This window comes from Macrotis lagotis, chromosome 2, assembly GCF_037893015.1.
Source record: "Macrotis lagotis isolate mMagLag1 chromosome 2, bilby.v1.9.chrom.fasta, whole genome shotgun sequence".
NCBI classification, from domain to species: Eukaryota; Metazoa; Chordata; class Mammalia; order Peramelemorphia; family Peramelidae; genus Macrotis; species Macrotis lagotis.
The window spans coordinates 177,942,731-177,965,187 of record NC_133659.1 but is presented as its reverse complement, the minus strand read 5'-3'; the positions used below and the strand labels follow the sequence as shown (position 1 = coordinate 177,965,187).

The 22,457-nt window shown below is 33.9% G+C and overlaps 1 protein-coding gene across 3 annotated transcripts in view; it reads left to right on the top strand.

The window, feature by feature from the left end:
* The window catches only part of STXBP4 (syntaxin binding protein 4), a 223,244-nt gene that overhangs the window by 58,285 nt on the left and 142,502 nt on the right, over positions 1-22,457 (top strand). For all 3 annotated transcript variants that reach the window (XM_074223680.1, XM_074223679.1, XM_074223681.1), the window contains 2 exons: positions 11,885-11,979; positions 22,052-22,148. In XM_074223680.1, coding sequence (XP_074079781.1) covers positions 11,885-11,979; positions 22,052-22,148 — 192 coding nt within the window. The remainder of the gene's footprint in view (positions 1-11,884; positions 11,980-22,051; positions 22,149-22,457) is intronic.

Here is a 22,457-nt window from a genome sequence, read left to right as displayed (position 1 = left end):
AGTGGTATATATATCCAGAGATAAAAAGTGGACTTTCACAAGCAAAATTTAATAATGTTTGTTATTTTTACAGCTTTATAATTAACTGAAAGATTCAGGGAATGTAAGAGTCCATAGCTATTTATCATAAATGGAAGAGTTTTTTTTTAATAAATATAAGCTTTATTTTAGAGAGAAATGTTGTTATGTTTAGTCATTTCAGTCATATCTGACTCTTTGTGACCTCATATTGGGTTTTCTTGACAAAGATACAGGAGTGGTATGCCTTTTCCTTCACTAGTTCATTTACAAATGAGGAAACTGAAGCAACCAATGTTAAATGACTAGCCCAGGGTCACAAGATTAGTAAATAGTAGTAAATATCTGAGGCTGAATTTGAACTCAGATTCTCCTGACTCCCAGTCTAGTGTTCTATTCACTGCAACACCTAGCTGCCCAGATTGAAGCTTGGGGGCGATTAAAAGACCTTGACAATTTACCAAAGAAAATCTAACTTTCTCTCTTTCTCCTTTACAGCATAAATATAGCTCATTGTACATTTGTAGTATTTGTCCAAGATGTATATTGATGGGAGAGCACTTTAGGTTGTCTGTCAAAGAGCATATCATATTTTGGATATTAGACATTCTTCATCCACTTAGTTTTTCCTTTGTGGATAGTAGGCTAAACTTTTTTGTCATGGCACACTCAAATTTCTGTTATGTTTAAAAAAATTTCCTTAGTTGCCTGGAGTTTGATAACATATAAGTCTGTAGCTTAGTAATCAAATATTGTTGTGATCTCAACATCCATATCTTACTTTCAGAATTCTGTGTAGATGTGTCAAAGGTTTCTAAGAAGACTAGTCATTTTCATTACTGCTCTTTGCTCTTGAGAAATAAAGTGAATGCAAATCAGGTTGTACTTGAAGACAGATGCTCTGTGAAAAAGAAACTCAAAGAAAAACTGCATAAAGATGTGACAGTTTCAGAAATGAATTTTTGCTATTCTCTTGTTTCCATGAAGAACCAGCAAAATAACACTCAAAATTTTATTTAGCAGTGATAGGATTGAGCTGAGTTTCAGGAATGGATTATTCCAATTTGTCAATTTAAAAGAAAATAATTCTCCAAGTCATCAGTCCCTTTTTGGACCACATTTACTTTGTTCATTTATCAGGGGTGAGGTGCCCCTTGGTAATTGAGAAGGAGTCAAGAATAGCCAGCATCTGTGGGCCTATTTTTTTTTCCTATAGTACTTTTATCATATGCATCCAACAAACATTTATTAATTAAGTCATTATGTCTATGAAGATAAAAGTTAGGCAGTACCAGTCTTCATGAAACTTCATGGTTTGAGAGGAGGAAGAGAATTGGAAACAGAATGAGAATACAATGAATTCACAAAAAGCATATACATAGACATTTCAAGGGTGGAGAGAGAGAAGTCCAAAACTTGCTTAGATAAGAAAGGCTTTGTATAGAAAGTGGCACTTGTAAATGGAACCTTAAAGGAAATTAAGAAGTTTAAGAGATGAAGGTGATTCAGGAGAGGATTCTAGGGGTGGAGGATAAACTATGCAAAGGCAAGGATGTAGGAAATAGAATGTTTTGTATGGGGAATAGCAAGTAGGCAAGCTTGGCTAGAATAGAGTATATAGAATGGGAGGGTAAAGTGAAATGAGTCTAGAAAGATAAGTTCATTAGAGCCAAATTATGACTCAACATTTATTAAGCACCAGCTGAATACCTGGTGATATTCTAAGTTCTATAGATACAAAGAAAGGCAAAAGACAGGCCTTGCCCTCAAGGAGTTTATCATCTTATAGGGAGACTACATGCAAACAACTTTGGAGAAACTATGGAGAGAGAGTGAGAGTAACAGACAGATTAAAAGATAAATAGGAACTAATCATTGCGCCCCACCCCCACCCCACCCTGTTCAAATGTGCATCTTCTTGGGAAAGAAGGAGAGGAAAGAAAAGTCTTTTGACCAAATATGTCTATGTTCTCCAGTCCTTCAAAAAACCAAGATTGGTACCTCTCATAGTTGATTTTTTTTAAAAAATAAAAATATCATAGATAAACCATGTGAGTGATCCAGAGTGATCCATAACCTCTGTTATGTCTTGAATATTTTTCCTACATGATTGATTCATCCTTGGTTTTGGTTTGATTATATAATATTGGTTTTGTGCTGCACATTTTTCTTCTTTCTTCACTAAAATTTTCCAGATTTGAATTCCATTTTAGATCAATCAGCCCAAGGGTCTTCCACCAGCTAACATTTTCCTATTTTTCCTGAGCCATAACAGATAGTAAAAGATCAACTCATTTTAGAACTTGTCACTCTCATTTTAGACTTAATATTCTAGTAGTACAGCTTTCACACTGTCCATTTTAACTATAAATTTATTATTCTAAATTCAGATGCCCAATAAAATGAGCATTTCTATATATAGTGTAATAGAAGAAAATGATAATATCTTTGGATTAAATTTGCTGACAACACAAACTCATTTATCCAGATTGTTGAATGAATGAATGAATGAGACAGCTAGATGTCATAGCAGGTAGAATGCTAGCCCTGAAGTCAGCAGGAACTAAGTTCACATCCTTGCTCAGTCATTTACTATGTGACCTTGAGTAAGTCATTTAGCCCTGTTTGCCTCACATACAGGGCCATCTTCAGTCATCCTGATTCGCATCCAACCACTGGATCCAGATGGCTTTGGAGGAAAAAATGAGGCTGTTGACTTAGCACAGCAGCCCCTCACTCAAATACAATCCACATGCTTGTCATGTCATCACTTACCTGATGTCATGGTCTTCTTTGAGAATAAAGAACACTTATCATCAGATGGCATTAAGCACCATTCAGATGTATGAAAATCCATGTCTATAATCCAGAGATGTTCCTTAGGACCTTTCCTCCTCTGTACAGGAGTTGATAGTGACATTTATATATAGGGAATGTAAGGTACTGTACAGGTGTTTCTTCAGCATATGTCTGATACAGAATTAGCAAGCACTCTCCCCAATAGAGGACTGGTGATGACTTCTTGTGCAATCTGTACTGTGTGTAAAAGAATATTGAACAAACCAAGACCACAATAGGCAGAGATGAGAGAAACAAGGTCACGTTCTACTAAAACGATAAAAATCTCAGCCTCTGGATTTGGGCCAGGCTCTGTCTGACAACTGAGGACACTTGCTCTTCTAGGCTGTAGCTGCATGTATAGCAGGTGAGGTAGCAGAGAACAAGTATTATTAAACTCCTTCTGTCTTCCAAGCACTGTGCATGCATGTTTTCATAACTAATTTGATCCTTACAATTATCCTGTAAGATAGACCATTATCTTCATTTTATAGTCTATAGGAAATTGAGGGGCAAACAGAAGTTTGGAAACTTGTCCATAGTAGGATTTGAACTCAGATCTTCCCTACTCCCTCCCTATCTAGCCCTCTAGCTTTCTGTGAAAAACAGGTGTATTTTATTAAGTCATAAATTTAAATCAATTGTGGTATGTGTATTCATCAGCCTTTGAACTCTCTTAGCACCTTGGATTAAATGTTATTTTGTTTGGAGACATAACTATGTAACTAACATGGGTAAGTTATTTGACATAACACTAAAAACGAAGAAATAGAAGAGCCATCTTGAGAAACTTGCTTATTTAAAGACTTAAATGTATCATGACTTCCAAAATAACCTTTCATATGAAAATGGGTAACAATTTGCTTTTATACATAATATTATATAAAATGATGTATTAGTCTGTACATAGTTAACTTTTGGGGTCTGTGGTGTGAGATTGTTTAAAGATTAGACCTAAACATCCAGAAATCTTATGTTTTCTCCTACTTCCTAAAATGACACTTCATAAATGAAATGGGGTTAACTCAGTTTTTTATTTGTTGTTTAGTCTTTTTTCAGTCATTTCAATCCTTTGTGACTTGAGGGGTGGGTTCTTTGTAAAGATACTGTAATAGTTTGCCATTTTCTTCTCTAGTTCATTTTACAAGTGAGGGAATTGAGGCAAACAGGGTTCAGTGTTTTGTACAAGTTGATTAATTTCAAATACTTTACTTGAAGGCATGGGAACATAATGGCAGACATTGTATTTTGATTAGCTTTTGTCTAAAATGTTCTTTTAGTTAAAAAATTGTTTCTATAATCTTTCTTTCTGACCCAGCTTATGTTAACCTGTCCCTTTCCATTTCCTCTACCCATAAGGGGACTATTCATTTTAGAGAAACATCCCATTTGTTACTAAAATTGGAGCAATACTAACCATTTCTCTGCCCTTCCTATTGTCCATCAAGTTTATTTATATGGCAAATTTCATAGACATTATTAGTTATAGCATAGCATAAATAAATTCAATTAGGTCAATTTGTTGTTGTTCAGTCATTTTTCAGTCAATATGACTTTTTGTGCCCCATTTTGAGTTTTCTTGGCAGGGATACTGGAATGATTTGCCATTTCCTTATTCAACTCATTTTATTTTTGAGAAAATTGAAGTAAACAGAGTTAAGTGACTTTTCCAGGGTCACATAACTAGTAAATGTCTGAGGCCAAATTGAAACTCAGATTTTCCTGACTCCAGACCAGTGCTGTATAAGCCTAACTATCCCCAAATAATCCAATCACATAGTACTCAAGAAAATTGTTTTTTGATTTGTTTTATCTGTTTAGTGACAGGGGGAAACCAATATCAAAAGGAATTTTTTTATAGCTAAACATTTGTTTTATTTTTTTATTAAAGATATTATTTGAGTTTTGCAATTTTTCCCCCAATCTTACTTCCCTCCCCCAACCCCCCACGGAAAGCAATCTGTCAGTCTTTACTTTGTTTTCATGTTGTACATTGATCCAAATTGAGTGTGATGAGAGAGAAATCATATCCTTAAGGAAGAGACAAGGAGTCTAAGAGGTGACAAAATCAGACAATAAGATGTCTGGGTTTTTTTTTCTAAATTAAAGGGAATAGTCCTTGAACTTTGTTCAAACTCCACAGCTCTTTATCTGGATACAGATGGTACTCTCCTTTGCAGACAGCCCAAAATTGTTCCCGATTGTTGCACTGATGGAATAAGCGAGTCCTTCAAGGTTGAACATCACTCCCATGTTGCTGTTAGGGTATACAGTGTTTTTCTGGTTCTGTTCATCTCATTCAGCATCAGTTCATGCAGATCCCTCCAGGCTTCCCTGAAATCCTGTCCCTCCTAGTTTCTAATAGAACAGTAGTATTCCATGACATACATATACCACAGTTTGCTAAGCCATTCACCAATTGAAGGATATTTACTTGATTTCCAATTCCAAAAGGAATTTTTCATCAATAAACTTCCTGAGTTTAGTTGATTGGGCTTTCCTAATTAGGATCAATGTCTATAGCACAAAGAAAATTCTGGACTGCATGATATTATTTGACCTGCCCCCTGGGAAGCTCTGAGTTTTCATAAGTTGTTTCTTCTCTCCACCCATATAAACCCAGGAAATGGGGCCTTTGCTATACTGCAACCATTAGTTTCTTCCTGTTTGTAGGAACTTGTCTTTTTTTTTTCTTTTGTAAAATGAATTGCTTGCCACCTGTCAGTCCTTGGAATTTTACTCTAAGGAACCTCTCCTTGTGGGATGGCTAGTTTTCAGTTGGCATGCTGCTTCTTATACATTGTAAAATGTGTATCTAAAGACTACTGATGTTCAGTTTGACCGTCTTTTGAGTTATGTTTGAACATTATCTGATATGGATCTTTCTACCTCAGCAAAAGGATCAGTTTTCTTTGACGGACTATTGTGTATACCAAATCCACTGAATTCAATTGATGGCAAGAATTTTGTTTGGGTTCTATTGAGAATGCTGTCTGGACCTGTGAAAGAAAAACCTTTATATTTTGTATTAGTTTGGTGTAGCACATTGTCATGTTGCTATGAGCAACAATCAAATAATGGGTTGCCAGCAGGGTGAACAAAAATTTCATGCACTGACCTGCTTTGATTTCATAAGAACTAAATGGGTTTCCTGGCTGAAATTAGTCCTTATTGAAACAAAGTTGCTTGGAGTTAAGGCAATTATCCGGAATCTAGACTTGTATTTTCACACAACTTAACAAATTTGTAGGTATCACATTCTATCTTTCTGCTCTACATTTTAAGGAAGATATTGTTTTACATTATAGAATTTTAGGAAGTGTCATATTATCTTTCCTATGAGATATGTTTCCTGGTCATTCAAGAGGGATTCTGAAATATCCCCATGAGTATCATGTGATTGAAGATTCTTTACTATCATCATGGAACCAACTTTGTTTAATTACACGGAAAGATTTGTAGTCATCCAGAAATCAAGATATATTTACACTGTACACATTTTGTCATCTGAATGAAATCTGTTAAGGAATAGGCCTATTATCAGGGGTCCATATCCTGGTTCTACCTTTAAATTTCCCCACATTGTGAGATTAAAGTGTAGAACAAACTATGGAATAGGACTCTGCAACTGATGCAAATTTCAAAGTATATACCATTCAACCTTCAAGTATCTGTTTCTTGACAATATATGCAATGTCATGGAACATGGTGGCTAGATGATGATACAAACTCTACAGATCAGCAAAGGAGCCATCTGGATAGCACTATAGTGTATCTTGGTACAAGATGCTTCCTTCAGAGCACCGTTGATTTTTGTTGTTTATTTAGTCTTTGGGGGTGAGTTAGGTTTTATGGTCAACTCTCTTGAATATTGACCTTGGTATTTTCACAGAAAGAGTATATAGGAATATATACATACATATATATATATATATATATATATATATATATATATATATATATATATATATATATATATATATAATTTCACCTGCAAGAGGTGAAGGTCCAGTTGCTGACTTGTTTAATTAGTCAGTCTCTGGTTCCTTTTATCAGTTTCACAAATATGGTGGCCACTGATTTTATATTTAACAATAACAACAGACACAGAAAGTTAAGTTAACATGTACTTATTAAGTGCCTATTGTATGTCAGACTATGTGCTTAGTTAGCATTGTGGATATAAAAAATTCCCTTACTTTCAAGAAGCTAATTTTATAATGGACAATGTAAAATACAAATAACTGTGTACACAGGAAAATATATACACAATCCATTGGAAATAATCTCAGAGGGAAGGGACTAAAACTAAAGAGGACCAGGAAAAGCTGCTGACTGAGGATTTATCTGAGATCTGAAGGAAACCAGGGATTCCAGGAAGCAGAGATAAGGAGAAGTCCAAACATTGAGGAGCTACAATAGAAGGAGAATCAAAAGACATGAGTTCATTCTCCTTCCAGTTGGTTCTAAAATCATACACTACACTAAATCTCTAATAAATGTCAGCAGAAATGTTGACAGACTGTTTGTCCCATTGACATTGGATGAAGACTATTAGTTCTTCTTCTTGGGGAGAGGTGAAACGAAGGAAAAGATTCATCTTAGTCATACAGAAGGTACCATATAAGCCTTGGATACTAACATGCCTGACCCATCCTTGTGTCCCTTTTCTTCCAGCAGCCTCTTCCCTCAAGACTTTTGAGGTGCTATATTTGTAAAGACATAGATCTGAACTCATTTCCTTTTTGAGCTTATCATTGTATACAATGGATGGTGACCAAAACAATCTGGTTAATCTATAGCTTAGGTTTGCCAGTTTACATTCTTTTTTTTGGAGTTGAAAAAAATATTTCCAGTCTCTGACCTAAATCTGCTACTGCTTATTGCTATCTTTTAGATTTTCCTTAACTGAATATTGCACTGAAGGTGACTATGAAGTGTATTTCCTTTCAGTAGCATCAGTTTCTTGTTTATTCTGTGTGTGTGTGTGTGTGTGTGTGTGTAACTTCCTTGAATGAATTTACCATATGATTCTTTAATTTTATAATTATAAGAATTTTGGAAGATTATCTCAGTAGTAAGCTACACATTGGTAGTAAATAATTTTGTAATTGGACTTTTATAAGAAGTTATAACATCTCTTTGCAGATGAGCTGGTAAACCTGTGTCAACAAAGTGAGTTCTTCCTGGAACTTGATTAATCTTCATTAATTTTAGGAAATTCTTCCATAATTGTGATATTACTCTGTAATGAGATATGGAACTGGATGAGTCTATAATTCTTCCTTAAAGGGAGTTGAGATTGTGAAATAATACTAAATAGTATATCCTTTCCAGTCCTCTTTTAGAAATATTGAAATTATATTTTTTTAGTGTTTTTGCCAAGTCTTTGGTCTCATTGCTATTCATTTTTGTCCCTTAGAAAAGATAGAAAACATCAGAACTAAAGTTCTCCAGATGCATTCTTTTTGAAGATCTAGCAAATTTCTAAAGGCAAAAAGATCTGATCATTTTTGGAAGGTGACTTACCTGAAATTGATTAAGGTTATGATCAGACAAAGAACCCCTTTGTTTAATTCATTTTCAAAAAGTATCTCTTGAGATCACCTTGATCAGGTTGAAAGGAGAATCCATAAAGAGGCTAAAATTGTCTTTAGGGAAAAAAATCTCTACAGTGACTGAAAAGTTACTATTCTGTTTAATGAATCAAAAGACTATTCATTAAGCTTTGAGTGATTAAATCTCGATTATGAATTTTTTCTTTATTCTTTAACCCTATAAAATAATAATTTAGAAATGGCTTCAATAGAGAAATTTTCAAGGTAAAGTAGATCTTTCACTTTGAATTTTCTCTCTGAGCAGAATTGTAGTTAATAATTTAATTAATAAGTCTGTCCATGGCAGAATATGAAATTTCTTCCACAGTATCTTTTATTTCCCTAATTCATTCTCTAATCTATTTGTAGTTTATTAGGATCAGTTTCAATTTTCACAACTGCTTCAATTTTGCTATTTGGTAGATCTTTAAAGTTTGCTTCTATTTAAGTTTCTTGGCCATTTAGGGATAAACTATGATCATGGTTATTTTTATAGCACCATTAATAAAACCAGGAGCTGTACTCACCATGGGTATACATGGCCCTGATTGCTGATAACTCTTCCACTTGCCTCTCTGAGGTTTGTTCCTCCTCTGACTATTCAGTTATATATAATGGAGGCTTAGTTTGGCAGAGTAGAAAGAAAAAGGCTAGTTATTTAGTCCAAGCAGTCTGTTAATAGCTTCTAAACTTTTAACTTTTAATTTTGGGGAGGGTACTACAGGGAAACCATGTGGAGTTTTTGTTAAAAGTTTGGATTTTTTTTATACAATAGTTTTACTGACTATTAATCTTTACTAATTATATTATTTTAATTTTCTAGGATATTATAAGAATAGACAATCTTACATACATAAACTGTTCTGCACAGTGGGAACTGCTTCAAAGGATAATCCTTTAGTATAAAAATTTTATTCATTAAAAACTTGCAAATTTTGTGAATATAATAATTACTCATGAAGTTGTTAGTGTGTTTTTGATGAAGTTAGAAAGGAAGTTCAAGTCTCCTACTCCCATATTTAAACAGACAGAATAATCAGATTGTAACTGTATAGATGTCATCAGAAATATAATAATGAGTTTCCAAGTTCTGTAATCATTCATAGCCCATGAATTTTCTGAGTAGAGGGAAAGAATGCTAGCTATACATGTCAACAATCCTAATATCTGACCCTTTTTCCCCCCTAGAGACTGAAAGAAAGTTCCTAATTAGGTCACAGGGCTTTCCATAGGCTTCTACCTTCTGTGACTCAAGTCATTTCCCTATGGTAAGAGTAGAAGAGTAAGAGAGTAATTGCAGTTGGGCTAAATAAAGGATGACAAACCTGCACCACAAGAAATACTTAAAGGACCTACTCAGCATGGTCAGAAAGGATGGGCAAAATAAATTAAAAGTAGTTTCTATAGAGAAATAGATAATAGTTCCCCCCTTTTTGAAAAATACTACAGAAACAGAACATCTAAAGCCTAAGTGTACACTAAATGGTTCAGTACCTTAATCCTTAGCCTCCTCACTCCCTGGATCCCTACAAAGCTTAGATTTACATGCTTCTAGATGTCCAAAGGAGCAAGTACTTAGAATTGGAAGCACAGTGTGGGATTTTGTTAAATGTTTGGACACTTCCTCATGCCAATAGTAAGATTATTAGAACTTTTATGAAGTCTATATTATTTATAAAATGAGGCTGAGAAGTGATAGAAATACAACTCCTGGAACATTTTATTATTAAAGTTAGATTCTGTATACAAGGATCTATATCAAGCATTGCTTTTTGTTCCCACTTTTGGGAAACTCATAATGCTTCAGTAACTGAATTAGACACATTTATAACACTCCACAACACAAAATACTGAGTGTATTGACTGGTTAATTTAACATTTGTTATAAGAAGGGAGAGAACATACATAGTCAGACAATTGTCTTATGGTAGACTTTTTAAAAAGTTTTTTTAATTTTAATTTTTTTAAAAATTAGGGGGATTAAATGACTTGCCCAAGATTGCACAGTTAGGTAATTAGTAAGTATCTGAGTTTGGATTTGAACAGAGATCCTCCTGATTCCAGGTCTCATACTCTATCCATTGTGCCACCTGGCTGCCCCTTTAATTTTTATTGATAATCTCCTAGTTTTGCACCCCATAAATTTTCCCTTACGTCGTTTTTCTTCTCTCTCAAAGGTAACTATATTTTATGACCAAAAGAAATTTTTTTTGAGGGGGGAAAAAAAGAGAATGGGGGGAGGAAGCAAAAGCAATCAATGCATTGAAAAAAAAATTCTGACATCATAGTCAACATTCCACACCCATGTACCTCCTATCTCTGCAAAATAAGAGGGGGAGGTGTCTTATATCTCTTTTTTTGAGCCATGCATGTTCTTTATGCACAACATTCACTTTTGATTATGTTATGGTGGTTCTTAACTGTTTGCATTACTATACTCATTTATTGTTGTTTTCCTAATTCTTACTTCACTTTGCATCAGTTCATATGTCTTTGTATTTCTCAATCATCACATTCATCATCATGTAAGATAGTCATATTCCTATTCCATTCATGTACTACAATTTATTTAACCATTCCTCAGTCAATGAATATGAACTTTTATTTTCATTTTTCCACTACAACAAAAAGTGCTAAATGATTGGTCTAATAGAGAAATCTCTGGGTCAAAGGGTCTAGTTTTGGTTACTTTATTTGAATAATTCCAACTTGCTTTCCAAAACTTCTGGCATTTTTATTTAAAATAACTTTTCCCCCAAAATACCTTCCACAAAATAAAGTTAGTTTTTTTCTCATCCAAATTAGGTTTAATGTTAGTTTTTTGTTTGTTTTTAATCATTCTTGAATGTGTTTTGAAAAAGTATAACCTCCAAATACAGTTTGATTTTTTCCCTCCAAATATATCACTTGGTAATCCAATAAAAATGTTTTATGTGATATATTTATTTCTTTGAATGCTGTTTTATTTTTTCAATTACATGCAAAGATAGTTTTCAACATTTGTCCTTTTGTAAGTTTTTCCCACATTTTTGTATCTCCCTCCTTTACTTTCTCCCTCCCCATGACAGCAAGTAATCTGATATAGGCTATACATTTACAATCAAGTTTAACATATTTCCCTATTTGTCATTTGTGAAAGAAGAATAAGAACTATGGAGGAAAAAAAAACATTAAAAAAACATAAAACAAGTTTAAAAAAAATGAAAATAGTACTTTTGATCTTCATTCAGACCCCACAGTTTTTCTTCTGAATGCGGATGGTATTTTCCATATGTGATATATTTTAGATTTATAAGAAAATACTTATTATTTAAATAAAAGTTAATTCTGCTAATTAGATTGAATTATTTTTGAGGACCCCAGGGCACATTTTGTTAAAAGAAGTTGTTCAGTTAAATTTCTAATTAACGTGCACCCTCTTGTCTCCTTAGATATTAACTCCATTGGGCCTGATGATTCTGAATCACTAGGAGAAAATATTTCCTTAGATCCCTCCATTCGTCTTAAAGTTGAAAAGCTGGAGATGGTAAATACTTCTGATTTCTTTTTTCTTCTAAAGAATGTTACTTTCTTAAAAATTTATCTATTTGTAAAAACTGACACCCAGAGAATTAGCAGCAGACCTCAGCCCTGGAGTCACTGAAGTCACGTATATATATTCAAATTTGAATATACTAGTACACAGGATATCTTTATGCAAAGTTAACAGCTGTAGTGTTATGATGATCAATTTTGAAAGACTTAGCTATTCTGATCAATACAATGATTCAAGACAGTACTCCTGGTGAAAAATGCTCTTCACTTCCAGAGAACTGATGAACTCTGAGGGCAGACACATACAGTTTTTAAACTTCCTTTCTCTCTCTGTCTCTCTGTCTCTCTCTCTGTCACTCTCTCTCTTGCAACATAGCTAATATGAAAATATGTTTTTCATACATTCATGTATATGATTGATATATTGATTGTCAGTAGTGGGGAAGGGGAGGGAAAAACCAAATTAAAAAAAAAGAATATTAAAGAATTGTAAAGATAGATGCAAGTCCAGGGCCATTGGGATATGAGGGAGCAGGGGGGCAAGGAAATAACCAGAAATGGTTCCAGGAATTTTTTTAAAAAGAATGCTAAAAATAATAATAAAAATGTTTTAAAAGGAAAAAAAAAGAAGTCATTTTGATGAGTGGGGAAAAACAAAAGACTATAATATGTTACTGAGAGAGGAGGTTGTATAGTGGAATCAAGAGCCAATCTAGGAGTCAGGAAGACCTGGGTTTTAATGCTATCTCTAATACACATTTACCCTACATCATTTAACCTCTCTTTTCCTTAAGGTACTATATGACTAAATGCTGCTTTGTAGTTTCCATACAATGAGTCACCAATAAATTCAGAATTCTTGAATCTTCAATTTTTTTTCCTCCTCTGCTATTTAGTCAAAATCAACTCTCCTTTGAGAGCTATGTCCCTATTTAAGTCAGTAAATGATATAATAATGGAATCAGAAGGTGAGTAGACTGCTTCTTTCTGCTATAGAAAAATGGCTCCGCTCTGGACATATTGATAATATCTAATAAAACTTGATGATTGATTGATGTGTGTGAGCCATAAATAAATATTCTTTGCATTTATTCCATGGTATGGTTGAATTTAGTAACCTTAAACTGCAAACCAAATTAGTTGAAATTCAAGATAACAAAGAGAAGAAGATCCTTATGTGGAAAATTCATAAACAGAAAGAAGTATTATTAAAAGAAACTTTTAAAAAAAGAACATAAATTTTTAAAGAGGGACAATAGTTGTATGATCACAAACTCTAAGGGAATTTTGAAGCATGGAATAAGATAAAAAGGCACAAAGTTATCCTGAGAAGTAGAAACCTACTGAGAAAATTTATAAGAGAAAAAAATCTGAAATCACAAAGAAAATGAAAGAAAAAATACTCTTAGAACTGTTAAGTAGGGAATAAGCTTCTGACAGGGAACAGACAAGGAAAATGGCTTTATTCATTGTTGTATTTAATAAAATGGTCAGGCATTCATTTACTGCTTTTCTGAGCTTTCATGGGCAGGTGTTTTCTTTTTTATTTAGTCCAAGATAGAAGGCAAATGCATAATTGATTGGGATAGAATATCCATATTGCTCATTTTTGTCTCTATTCTTTGCTCTAGCCTAGTTTGCCTCTTACTTTTATCCTACCTGACCAAATATTTCCTGTCTTGTACTTCGGGATTTATTTTTTCAGAACCTTTATTGTACTGATATCCTTCTCAACTTAGAACTGCATTTTTTACTGATTTGTATTGCTTTCTTTTGGATAATTAAGTTTTTCTTGCTAATTATATTATGAACTCCCAAAGTCAACTTTGGGTTTGAGTCTGGACCTAAGATTTCAGTGATATATGAAACTTCTCTCCCAAGGCAGGCCAGCATATTCTCTGCAATTTATAGTCTTTCAGATTTGTCCAAGTCACTGAGAAGTAATTTTCCTGGGATCACATAACCAGTAAGTTTCAAAGGCAAGACTTGAACCCAGACCTTCCTGACTCTTCAGTTACCTATTTGTTATACCAATCTGCCTTTATCTACTATAGATATATCCAGTTCTGGGTATAAAGTAATGCCCCCAGAAGTGAGTCATAAATAAATATTTTTTGGATTTATTCAGTAGACTGGTTGATTTAATCTTTTAATACAGCTGATTTCCATTTATGCAACCTACTATATCCTGAGCGAACCACTCACCCCCTTTTAACATGTCATTATGATATAAAATCCAAGTGAATACTATTAATCAACAAAACATAACTCTGGGTTTAGAAATTTTTCACTGACATTTCTAAAAACTAAGAATTCTAGTCTTTAATAATGATAATTTAATACAATGTTGTTTCAATAGAAAAATTGTCCTGACACTCTGGTCTTTGGTAAGATTGTCCAGGTAATAAAAAATTTCTCTGTCAGCTCTAATATCTGTTTCACCTGGAAATTTCTGAGAGTGTGATTAGTTATTTTTGTAGTCTTTCAAAGGCAATGGGGTTAAGTGATTTGCCCAAGATCACACAGCTAGGTAATTATTAAGTGTCTAAGGACAGATTTGAACTCAGGTACTCCTGACTCCATTTGCTGGTGCTCTATCCACTGTGCCACCTAGCTGTCCCTCCACTGCGCCACCTAGCTGCCCCGTATGTGATTAATTTTCTAATGAAAGTTCTTGCTCCTCTGTCTGATTCATTTTCATAAAAAAAAATGACTTTTTATCTGAATTAGGCTAAAATTTAATTTTATATATGGGTACATATATACACATGTGATGATATAATTACAGAATAAAAATCCAGTGTTCCACCATTTAAAAAAATATTTATTTCTTCTTATTTCTTGTTTTAAAAATTTTTTTTCAGTAAAAAGATAAAATAGAATTTCTGACACTACAGTGTTAGTTGCCCTGTTTTTCTGTAACATGCATTTCATGATTTCTACTTACTAGGATTTCTTTGCTTTTTGAATGATGAAAGGATGTGTCACCTAAAAAAAAGCTTCCCTAAAATTTAGGGTTTTTTCCCCTCAGATATTCCTAGAGCAACTGATGTAATGATAGCAGTCAATAAACATTTTTTAAGCACATATTGTGTACCATACTTACTTGTAAACAAACTGTGCTCCACATTATATCAACATCTTTGATATCTGTTGAAGGTTTTTCTACTTCAGTTGTTACACACACACACACACACACACACACACACACACACACACACACACACACACACAGATTTTATTGCCCATCCTAAAGACACTCACCAGATAAGTTCAGCATCATGAATTATTTGCTCTTTATTTTGTTGTACAGGTGACATAAAAACTCTAAATTCTCAAGATATGTATTAGATCAAATTGTATATCCTATTTAAACTTACACTTCATGATTTTATAAAATAAAAGTAAATAAATTTTAATCTAAATAAATTATGTGGTAATAAAGTCTTTCAAGGAAAAAAGCTGTTGGCTAGCTATGTTGCTGTTAAGTAGTTAGACCAATAAATAGAGGATATTTTGTAGAAAGACTAGAATTTGAGCCAAGGAAATTAAATTACTTGTCAAGGAAACATTTTATACATTTTCACTTATACTGGAGGGTCTTCTAATAACTAGTGTAGAGAAAAGAGAATCCAGATGTATTGAAAAGTGATTTCCAACAGCTGTTCAGATATAGTGGAAATTATGCAAAATAATGGTAATACTGCCTCTTCAGATGAACGTTCTGAAAATTATTTCATGAAGCATAAAATTAACATCACCTTCACCATCTTGTTATGTACTTTCCAACTGATTTCTGATGTGATCAGTTGCCCTATTCAAGTCTTATAATAAGTCTGTGAAATAGGTAGGATAAAGGATATCTAATAAAAGGGACTTAGTGATTGGTCTTTGCAAAGAGGAGAGGGATGTTAGACCCCTTGTTCATCTATATTATTCTACCTGAGAAGTATTTACTAGGATTCAGATACCATTTCCCTGATATTTACTGTCTCTACTGTTTCTTTCACATTTGAAAAAAACCTTCTCCAAGCAGTAATATACCCAATTTCTGATGGCAGCTGTTATTGCTGATAAACCCCCTTTATGTTTTAGTTTGGAATTTTTTCAACAATATTTTAAGGAAGTAATATTTTCTTATTCATTCAGGTTTATGGAAATATTAAAGGTATTTATTGAGTAGAAAATTTTATTTTTCTTCTTAACTATAGCATAATAGTTCATCATTCCAGATTTTATTTGAATCTCCTTATTGATTCATCAGATTTATTTCTTAGCTATATTGCATTACTGATTTCTACTTTGATTGTAATATATTCAATTCATTGAGTATGTTACAAAGTAGAAATCTTTTTGTACAGCTATTATGTTAAGTTCAAGTCTAGTTTAATTTGTTCTGTAGTTGATTAAGTTGTGGAGTTTTTCATTCTCATACACACACACATACATACATAAATATATATTAAGCACATATGTCATAGCCAATGTCTGCATTAGATGTATAGTTTTTAAGCAAGAACGAATATTAGAAAACTCAGTAATTTTGATTATTTTTCTATTTCTTTTGTCAACTTTAAATAATCGAAGCCTGTGTATTGTAAGTATTCTTACCTTTCAGTGAACAGTGTCAAATTATGAAATGGTTGGTTGGTTGGTTATCCTAAGTTGTCCTTGTCTTTGTCCTAAGTTATTGAGGAAAACCAAAATGACTTCACTATGTTTGACAAATTACAGTGTGTCTGAGTGTCTAATTGGACCAATACGAGCTTGGAATGCTCAACTGCAGGTTGGGCACAAGTAGTCCATGTGAACATCCAGTGTGGGCACCCTAAACTTACATATGTCACATTTCCTTTGAGTCGCTTCAATTCTGCCTTCCTCATAGAGTGCAGCACCCTTTCTGATGAGGGCATGCCATGTCAGGCAGTCCTGTGCCAGTGTCTCCCATGCTGCAAAATCCATTCTAAAGTTCTTCAATGAGACCATCAGGGTGTCTTGTAATCACTTCTTCTGACCCCCTTGTGACCACTTGTCCTTGAGAGTTTTTCATAAAATAGAATTTATGGCAGGTGTACATCTGGCATTCTAACAGCATGCCCAGTCTATTGTAGTTGCACTCTCTGTAGTGATGTTGGAAATGCTAGTTTAGCTTGAGAAAGGACCTCAGGGTCTGGTATCTTCTCCTGCCAGGTGATCTTCAGAATCTTCCTAAGACAATTTAAATGGAAATGATTCCATATCCTTCCATGGCACTGATAGACTTTCCAAGTTTCCCAGGCATATAGCAATGAGGTTAGCACAATGGCTCTGTAGACCTTCAGTTTGGTGTCAGTGTAATACCTCTTCTCTCCCACACTTTCTTTCGAAGTCTCCCAAATACTGAACCAGCTCTGGTAATGCAAGTGTCAACCTCATTATCAATGTGTACCTCCTTGGAAAGGACAGTGCCAAGGTAAATGAACTTGTCCACAGTTCTCAAAACTCCATTTGCTGTAATCGATGGTTCCACATATGAATGGTGTGGTGCTGGCTGATGGAGCATCTGTGTTTTCTTGCTGTTGATTGTTAGACCAAAATTAGCACAAGCAGCATAGAATCAATCCATACTTTGTTGCATCTCAGCTTCAGAGGCTACATTGAATGAACCTTCATCTGCAAACAGAAGATCATACACCAACACTCCCTCTACTTTGGTCTTGACTGGTAGTCTTTTTAAGCTGAAGAATTTACCATCAGTGTAGCAGTTGACCTTGTGGCCATCCTTAATGAACTTTCTGGTTCATCCTCAATGAAGGTGTTTGATAACATGGCTAAAAAGTATGAGAGTAAGGACACATCCTTGTTTCACTCCATTGGTGACTTGGAAATCTCAAGAGCATCATCCACTATCCAGAATCCAGGCATGCATGCCATCATGAAATTGGTGTCCCAATACTAATGAGCTTCTCTGGGTAACCAAATTTTAGCATAATTTTCCATAAACTCTCTTGACTGATGGTATCAAAGGCCTTGACAGATCTACAAATGTTGTATACAGGCCTCTGTTCTTCTCCTGGTACTTTTCCTGGAGGTGTTGGGCAGCAAATACCATATCAACTGTTCCTTGACCCTTTCTGAAGCCACACTGGGTCTCAGGGAGGTGACTATCTTCCAAGTGAAGGATCAGCCTATTGAAAAGGACTCTGGCAAGAATCTTACCAGCAATGACTAAAAGAGAAATACCCCTATGATTGTCATAGGACAATCTATTCCATTTTATCCTTATAGAGATGAAAGCATCCTTGAATTCTTAGAGAATAACCTTTTCATGCCATATAACCTGGAAAGTTTTAGTCAGTTTTGGATGAGCAAAGAACTCCCCACCTTGTAGATCTCAACTGGAACAGAGTCATCACCAGGTGCTTTGCCACTTGAAAGGAACCTAATGGCATTCAAAATCTTTTCTTCAGTTACAAATATATATATGTGTATGTATATATAAAATTCCCATTAAAGATTCAGTCCCAGTCAATATTTTCATATAATGACACATCAGCAATGCTTATAGTCTTATATTTGAACATATGACTTGTGTGTGTTGTGTGTGTCTATTTGTGTGTGTCTGTGTCTGTGTGTGTGTGTGTGTGTGTGTGTGTACATTTCGTTAACAGGATCTTTAAATAATGAGTTTACTAAATTTCTTTTTTTTCCTAGTTCAGATAGAAGCCCAAGTTCAGTAAAACATAATGGATTATCACTAAAGTTCAACTCGAGATTCAATTTCTTCCTTTTGTTTTTTTAAATTGTTCTATTATTGATTTTAACCAGTTATCTTGTCATAGCTTCTCCTATTATACTATCCCATAAAATAAAAGTGATCAAAATAACAATAATAATAATAATAATAATAATAATAATAATAATAATAATAATAGCTGACAATTATATAATGCTTCAAGGTTTTCAGAATGGTTTACATACATTATCTCAATCAATCCTTAAAAAATAACTTGGTAATTAAATGTTTCTTTTCTCCCCATTTCACGGATGAAGAAACTGAGACTTAGAAAGTTTTGAGGATCTTACCAGGGTTCCTCAGTTAAGTAGTTGGCTATTTACAGGAAAGCTTTGAACTTTATCATATTGCCTTTCATCATGCACAATTACTGGATATATTGGAGTATTAAAATAACATTTATAAGGTTCAGATACATTCATTATCAAGCACCCAATATGTGCCAGGAATTGTGTTAGTTGTTATATATACAAAGTCAAAAACAAAAACCCCTATCTAGGAGGAGTTTGCATACTACTGAACAGTTGATACAATCATGGGATTATATTATTGTTTTTATTTTAAAAAGTAGGAAAAAATTTACATGATAACTATTAGATATCTAAATGAAATAGTAGACTGTGCATAATAGATTTGCAGTTTCATTTATAATCATTTTTTGAAATTGTAATGTTACAGAAATGCTTGTTTTATCACACCAATTAAAAATTAAATATTTAATTAAATACTTCTTTTTTAGTAATTCTAACATTTATTCTTTTAAAATGATTTTAAAGGCTTGGTTAGAGAAGTAGTCTTCTCTCTTGGGATATTTCATATTTACACAGCTACATAAATGAGTTTATTTGATTAGCTAGCTGTTTATTCCTATTATTGATAAGATCTTAAGAGACAGTTGTTAAGTGTTATGTAAACAAACACTAGGTAAAAACAAAAAAACTAAACAAGTCTAACATTTTGCTGAGCAAGACCTGGGTAGTATACTAAATAATTATAGATAAAGTAAATGAATATAAATTAAACTAAAGGAAAGGGAAAGGGAGAAGATTAACATCTGAGGGAGGAAGGGGAAGGAAAGATTAGGGAAGTTTTTATAGAAAGTGGTACCTGAATACCTGAGTAGCTTGATGGAAGGCTTCCGAAAGCCATTTCTGTATGTATTTTACAAATAAAGAGATGTAGCAAATGAATATCCATGGACAACAAATGAATATCTAATTTAGGAAGAGTTTGTATGGATCATAAAATGTAAATGAGAAAATTTTTATATATTTAACTAGAAGGGTAAGTTGGAATCCAATTCAGTACCAGTTTATTTTATTCAAAATTCAGAAGATAGTCTACCTTTCAATATGAATTCATCATAGTCAGATTTTTGACATAGAGAGGGGATGTTTACATCTGAATGGAAGACAGATTAGGAGTAGGAATATCAATAAAGAGGCTATTATAATTGTATGAGCTAGGTGATGAAATGAATAGTGCACCAGCTCTTTACTATGAAGGACCTGAATTCAAATCTAACCTCAGACTCTTAACTTTGGACAAGTCATTTAATCCTGATTGCCTCTCATTCGGGGTCTCCTGATCCATAGCTGACCATTGGACTGAAATGGCTCTGGGGGAGAAAGTGAAGCTGGTGATTTAGCACAGCATCGCCACACTCATATCCAATTCACATTCATGTCATGGTATCACCTTCCTGATGTCATGGTCTTTTTTTGAAATGAAGAACAAAGAACAGATGAAGGCAAGGAAATGGTCAACAACACTTGTAAGGTTACCAGACTATATAAGTGGAGGATAGTACAGGGAAGTGTGAAAGAAGGGAAAATTTTGGAGGAAATTGTTTTGAACATATTGGGTTTATGCCGCTAGGCCATCCAGTTGGAGAGGTCCAGGAAATCGGTGAAGTGGGAGAACATTCTTTAGGAGTTAAGGAATAGGGTATTGTGGAGAACAATCAGGGTGTATATTGTCACCTCATTACATCATGTAAAATGCCTGGCTGGACAATTCAAAAATCTGGAATTAACTTCAACAATCTCAGATATGAAGATGATGATACCACTCTGATGGCAGAAAGTGAAAAGGAATAAAAAAGCTTCTTGATGCATGTGAAAGAAAAGTGTGTAAAAGCTGATGTAAAGCTTAGCATCAAAAACCCCTAAGATCTTGGCAAATAAAGGGAGAAGAAATAGAAGTGGTGTTAGGTTTTATGTTTTTGGGCTTAAAGATCTCTGCAGATGGTGTCTGTAGCCATGATTTTAAAAAAATGCTTGCTCCTTGGAAGAAAAGTTATTGCAAATCTAGATGGCATATTCAAAAACAGAGACATCACCTTGCTGAGACAGTTTATATATATATATATATATATATATATATATATATATATATATATATATATATATATATATGTATATATAGTCAAAGCTTTGGTTTTTCCAGTAATGTTGTTTGACTGCAATAGTTGAATATAAAGAAAACTGAATGCTACAAAATCTACTCTTTCGAATTATAGAGAAGACTTCTGAGAGTCCCTTGAATAGCACAGAGATCATATCAACCAATATTTAAAGAAATTGATTCAGAGTATTCACTGCAAAGTCAAATACTGAAGCTGAAACTTTAATGTTTTGGCCATAATGAGAAGATGAACTCATTGGGAAAGACTGATGTTAGGAAAGATCAAAGGCAAAAGGGAAAGTGGATGAGATGGATAGGTAGCATCCTGGAAGCAACAAACATGAGCTTGGACAAACTTCTAAAGATATTGGCCAATGTGCTTTGGGTCCATGGGCTCGTGAAGAATAGGGGCTGACTGTATAACTCAACAACAATAGTCTTGTATTCTTTTTTTATATTTGGTGTATCTTATTTTGAATAATACAGAGTAATTTTTTGACATTTTGCCATCATTTTGTAGAAATCAATATTTCTGTTTTCTTGTTTTGATAATGTTTCTTGCTGACCTTCTCCTATCTGCTTCTTTAATTTTGTAAAATGAAGGAGCCATTTTCCTTGGAGCAGTACTGTGCCCCGACATTTTGCTTTGACCAAAAAGTGTAGGTTTGGGGGAAAAAATTGTTTGGAAACTTAGAAAGTAAATATTTGATGGACAGATAATCCACAAGGGAAAGCTGAGTTGACTCATTCATTGGTCTTATTCATCACTTTGGTCATGGCACCTCCTATTGATTTCTGAATTGGCTAATAAAATGAAGCTGTAATGGATAGGGTTTTATGTCTTGGTGCTCAAGATGTGAGAATTCTCATCTTTTTCTTCCAGGCCCTAAATTATCTTGGTATTCAGCCCACTGAGGAAGAGCATAAAGCCCTGAGGCAACAAGTACAAATAGATTCCAGGGGAACTGTATCGTTTGGAGGTAATTCTAGTATGTAGCTCTGAATCACAGTGTGGAAACCGGTCAAGATTCATTTTCATTTAAATAATCTGCGCTCCCTTCATTTAGTGTTACAAACAATAAGCTCCTTAATCATTAATATAATAGTATAACTTTTAACTCCTTTGCTAATCAGGCAACATCTTAGGACCAAGAAGCTAATGTGATTGGTTATAAGGTATACCACTTTTCTCATTTGACCCAGAAAGTGAAATATATTTATTTTCATATTTTGCTAGAGGCACTGTGGCATATTGGTTAGATGATTGACTCTGGGCTAAAAAAAGATCT